We start from the raw sequence: 5,565 nt of genomic DNA, 5'->3' as shown, positions 1-5,565 counted from the left end.
TTCCTAAAGTTAAATTTACCTAATCGTAATTAGCTTAGAACCCGTAAAAACTAAGATTAATCCGTAATTTTCTTCCTACTCTACATACTAGAGTTTTTCTACAAAAGGTCATAATGCAATAGATAAAAGAAAGACCACAACACATAGTTTTGAGACGTAGATTTCTTAAAAAAATTTGGGATGAATGAGGATACATATTCGTTTGACATCAGTGTTCTTCCCTTTTCTTTAGTTTTTGTATTTTCGTTAACAAACATAAAAAAAAAAAATGTTCATTGTGGTAAACGAAATAATAATTTGATCTAAGTAAGAGTTGTTGTTTTTCTCGATTTGTGAAAAATCCTTATATTATACAAAAAATTAATATTATTTTCGAAATCTGCATAGCTGAATTATGGAAAATCCGTTATTAAAACCAACATAACTTTTAAGAAGTTTAAATTTTATGTTATTAAAGTATGTAAAAAAGAAAACATCATTACAAATTATTAATTTTTTAAAATTATTTTGATATAATTAAGATGGTATAACCTTCAGATGCTGTTATAAATTAACTATTTTAACAAAAAGTGTTGTTCGGGTTTTTATTATCTTTGTTTTGTAGGTGATCTTCTACCTGCAGATGGAATTATAATTCAAAGCAATGATTTAAAAATTGATGAAAGTTCCTTGACAGGGGAGTCTGATCATGTAAAGAAGGGAGAAAAATATGATCCTATGTTATATTCAGGTACGTCAAGTGAAATTAAGATTGAAAAGTTCACTGTTAATTATGACATCATAAACAGTTTAATCATATATTTTATTAAGTCTTCATGAGTGAACTGTGGAGTACAACGTTACTTTCCTGGGAAAAAAAGTTAACTGAACTTGCTGAGTTGTAGGTAATGCTAAAAATCAAGTTTCAATACAAACAAGGAACAAATTTTCAGGATTTCCAAACCACACTTTTATATAACTTATAGCAATTGTTTCTTTGTAGTTTTTATCAGATATGAAAAAAAAAGTGCGTTTTTGGCAAATTTTAAAATCAGTCTTGTTTCTAACCAAACCAGTTTAAGTGGAGTGTGTTAGTTGTTTTTTTTAACAAAGTTTTAATAACGTTATTACAATCTAGGGTGTCAGTCCAAAATAAAATTGTCTGGAAAAAAAAAAGTTTTAAATAATCAGTCATGTAAAGAAAACAAACCGATCATTGTTCAAAATCCATTTTTTTTTCTGTATAACATGAATGTTTTGGTTAAGGTAATTGTTTTAGTAACTCATTATAACTTTACTTTTCTGGTATTGTAGATTTTAAAGATGATGATTTGAGAATCAGTCATTTTGAATATAAAAACGTTGAGATCTTGGCATCAAATACTATACAATGTACACGTTTTTAATCCCACAGTTTATTTTTATAAAAAGTTTTACATCTTGGTATTTCGTACTGTACAGTGTACTGGTATTTAATCCCACAATTACGGAAGGCTGTATACTTTGTCATGAAAGTTTATACAATATTTTCATGTTCCACTTTATAATCCACTAGGGACACATGTAATGGAAGGGAGTGGCAAAATGGTGGTAACTGCAGTTGGTAAAAGTTCTCAGGCAGGCGTTATCTTTACTCTTTTGGGAGCATCTTCATCAGAAACTGAAGAGGAAAAGAAGAAAAAGAAAAAAGGTTTGGCATAATGCATTTTATATACATAGCTGTGGGAGGAGGCCAAGGTTTACTTGACCGAGGTATGTGCACCACGGGCTCCCCCCCTTACAACTGGGGTCCAGAACCCCTGGAAGCTCTTGGGGGTTCTGGATTAGATTTTATACATTCTCCCACTTTTCTGAGAGGAAGGCTAATTTAACGAAAGAGCTTTAAAAGACTCATGCCTTGAAAATACTGAACAATAAACTATTTAAAAAATATAAAATTATACCATCGTTTTATGAAGGTAAGTCTGTCTTGTATACTTTCCCTTTTTTTGTTTTATTGTCATGTGAAAGGAAGATGTATGAAGATCAAATCTAATTTTGACGTAGCTCGACGTATCAGTTTGTTTCTTAACCAAGAACCTTCGTTTATCCTACTGACTTTAAAACACATTTTCTATTTTGTTAAAACTGTTTGTGTTTCTTGAAAATCTAGTTTTATTATGAATCAAATAATTTCTATGAAAACCTTTGGAAGAATTTGTTTATTGTAAAGATACTAAAGATGAAGCCTGTTATAACAAAGGTTATGTGAGATACTTGTATAAAGATATAACTTTTCTAGAGTTCTACTTGAATTTAAACTTTTGTTTCAATATTTAAAGATGATACTCCACTGTCTTGGTTTACTGATTATTACATATTATTGTAATTTCCTTCCGACAACAGAAGCAAAAAAGATGAAAAAGCAGAAGAAAAACAGCACAGGTGAACGATCTTTTTCTTGCCCTTTACTTTTCATTATATGTTTGTTTCAGAGGCATTGCTAGACACTGGAACATGGAGCTCATGCCCCAATTTTATTTGACAAATCAGAATATAAAACCGTGATAAATATCGTAGTGAAATTTCCACAAGTTTGGGCTTGAGCCCCAAATCATTTAAGTGTCTGGCGATGGCTCTGGTTTGCGTTAGTTTAAAGGACAACACAAGACAACACAAGACAATATAGCAGTTTGGAGGTAGCTTGTGTTTAGTGAATCAAATTATTTTTTTTTTAACTTATTTAATTTCGAAAAACTGTTGTTTTAACTAGACCAAATGCTTCAATGAACTTAGTGGGCATTTAGAAACAGTTCTGTCTGTACTAGAAGATAACGAGTTTGGTATCTTGATATTTTTACCTGTTATTTTTAAGTAATGTTTATACTTTTAAAATACAATTTGAAAAATACCTCATTTTAGTACAAACTCTTAAATAAAACTAATGTTAAAAACCTATAAGTTAATACTGGTGTTAAGAAATATTAGATGACACTAGTGTTAAAAAAACAATAAAATAATGCTAGTGTTAAAAAACTGTAAGATAATACTAGTGTTAAAAAGAACTATTAGATAATGGTAGCACCAGCTCTGTGTGTGTTTTCTTATAGCAAAGCCACATCGGGCTATCGGCTGTGTCCACCGAGGGGAATCGAACCCCTGATTTTTAGCATTGTAAGTCTGAAGACTTACCAGTGTCCCACCGGGGGACCCAGCTCTGTGTCTTAACGCTTTCTAAACCTGTATCAACTAGATTATGTATTCCAATAGTTATCAGACAGCATGAAAATTGCATTATTTTCAAGTTTTGAAACTAATTTTCTGGGGGGTTTCAGAATTTAAACAACAAAAACATTGCCCTTTTATTTTAAAGTGTATTTCTAGAAAATACTTTGTTATTTGTTTGGATTATAATTCAGTTACTTTAGTTACAGGTGAACTCTATATTAAAAATGGACATACGTTTGACATTTGCTGTTTTTGACTTTTGCATGATAATATACTTAATGAGTTTATGCTTACCTTACCTTGTTTTGATGATGTTTCTTTTGTTTTTATAATATTAGCAGCATGCCATAGTGATGCTTACAATAACCAGGAATTGTCCCCTTTGGCTATTCCTGTTACTTCAGCTGGTGGTATGTGTTATTACATTTAATATTTGGTTGATCATTTCTCCTGCTTTACAGTGTATATTTGTGTTAAGTTCTCTGCACTGCACGTCGAAATCGTTCTTGTGAGTTGTTGTTTTTTATCCACGACATTTTGTTCCTACAAATTACTTTAAGGATTGGTTACTACTTGAAAGTTAGTTGATAAATTTTGGTTTTCTCTTATAGAGGTTTATCAAACAGTATAACTTTATTTTTAGAAGTTAGAGCACGTCATTAATATCCTAAGCCTAACAAAATGTGATAATGCAATATCTTGACTAGTTGAAGAATGTCTAATAGACAAAAACATAGGATACTGTCACTATGTGGTTTGTTATAAATATGTTACTGAAAACATAGGATTTTGTATGCTGTCATGTTTGTGGTTTGTTATAGATCTGTTACTGAAAACATAGGGTTTTGTATACTGTCATGTTTGTGGTTTGTTATAGATCTGTTACTGAAAACGGTTTTGTATGCTGTCATGTTTGTGGTTTGTTATAGATCTGTTACTGAAAACGTAGGGTTTTGTATACTGTCATGCATGTGGTTTGTTATAGATCTGTTACTGAATACATAGGGTTTTGTATACTGTTATGTTTGTGGTTTGTTATAGATCTGTTACTGAAAACATAGGATTTTGTATGCTGTCATGTTTGTGGTTTGTTATAAATATGTTACTGAAAACATAGGGTTTTATATGCTGTCACTATGTGGTTTGTTATAGATCTGTTACTGAAAACAGGGTTTTGTATACTGTCATGCATGTGGTTTGTTATAGATATGTTACTGAAAACATAGGGTTTTGTATACTGTCATGCATGTGGTTTGTTATAGATATGTTACTGAAAACATAGGGTTTTGTATACTGTCATGTTTGTGGTTTGTTATAGATCTGTTACTGAAAACATAAAAAATAAAATTAGCTGATGTATAGAAGTTATTGCATCTAATTGAATGACACTAGGTGGTGAGTTAATAGTTACATAAATTTTCACAATTTTTAACTAAAGCTTCAATTTTATGAAATTACATACGTATTTCTCAGAAAGTTTGCACCTAATGCAAAAAAAAAAAACACATGAAAAATGAACTGGGAGAGGGGGTGTGTCAAAGTTGTGTATTTCTCACCCAAATCCTTTATTCAGCAGTGACACCAGATATTGTAGCAAATAAGAAGGTAGGAAGTTTTACCCATCTATAGATGTATGTGTGTATGTGTATTTTATTTTTGGGTGTGTTGTAAACAGATGAAGAGGCAGCAGTCACTGGAAACCCAAACCTTATGAATGCAACCACTGCCAACAGCCACAGTTTGGAACCTATCTCGATGGATGCTCCAAAGGAGTCCAAAGATTCCGAAAACAATCCCAGGAAAGAGAAGTCTGTACTTCAGGCTAAACTTACAAAGTTAGCTATTCAGATCGGATATGGAGGTAAATTGGTCATTTTTATTTTGAAAGACAGAGTTTATTACAACATAATTTTCAATACAGTTTATGAAACTTTTACTGTTTGAGTGTAAAATACTTCGCCCTGTGTTTATATTTAGCATACTTCGAAAGATTTATTAAAGAACATTATCATAGTGTTTAGAAAGATTTATTAAAGAACATTATCCTAGTGTTTAGAAAGATTTATTAAAGAACGTTATCATAGTGTTTAGAAAGATTTATTAAAGAACATTATCATAGTGTTTAGAAAGATTTATTAAAGAACATTCTCATAGTGTTTAGAAAGATTTATTAAAGAACATTATCATAGTGTTTAGAAAGATTTATTAAAGAACATTATCACAGTGTTTAGAAAGATTTATTAAAGAACATTATCGTAGTGTTTAGAAAGATTTATTAAAGAACATTCTCATAGTGTTTAGAAAGATTTATTAAAGAACATTATCATAGTGTTTAGAAAGATTTATTAAAGAACATTATCGTAGTGTTTAGAAAGATTT

The 5,565-nt window shown here is 30.6% G+C and overlaps 1 protein-coding gene across 1 annotated transcript in view; it reads left to right on the top strand.

Moving 5' to 3' along the window:
* The window catches only part of LOC106474983 (plasma membrane calcium-transporting ATPase 1-like), a gene marked incomplete at its 3' end in the record, with an annotated part of 11,253 nt that extends 6,206 nt beyond the window's left edge, over positions 1-5,047 (top strand). Inside the window, exons 4-8 of the mRNA XM_022403231.1 lie at positions 605-730; positions 1,535-1,669; positions 2,365-2,403; positions 3,525-3,596; positions 4,862-5,047. Of these exons, the coding sequence (XP_022258939.1) occupies positions 605-730; positions 1,535-1,669; positions 2,365-2,403; positions 3,525-3,596; positions 4,862-5,047 (558 nt within the window). The remainder of the gene's footprint in view (positions 1-604; positions 731-1,534; positions 1,670-2,364; positions 2,404-3,524; positions 3,597-4,861) is intronic.
* Positions 5,048-5,565: the final 518 nt, after the last annotated feature.

Source organism: Limulus polyphemus, unplaced genomic scaffold (assembly GCF_000517525.1).
Source record: "Limulus polyphemus unplaced genomic scaffold, Limulus_polyphemus-2.1.2 Scaffold7936, whole genome shotgun sequence".
Taxonomy (NCBI): domain Eukaryota; kingdom Metazoa; phylum Arthropoda; class Merostomata; order Xiphosura; family Limulidae; genus Limulus; species Limulus polyphemus.
This window is presented reverse-complemented; position numbering and strand designations above follow the sequence as displayed.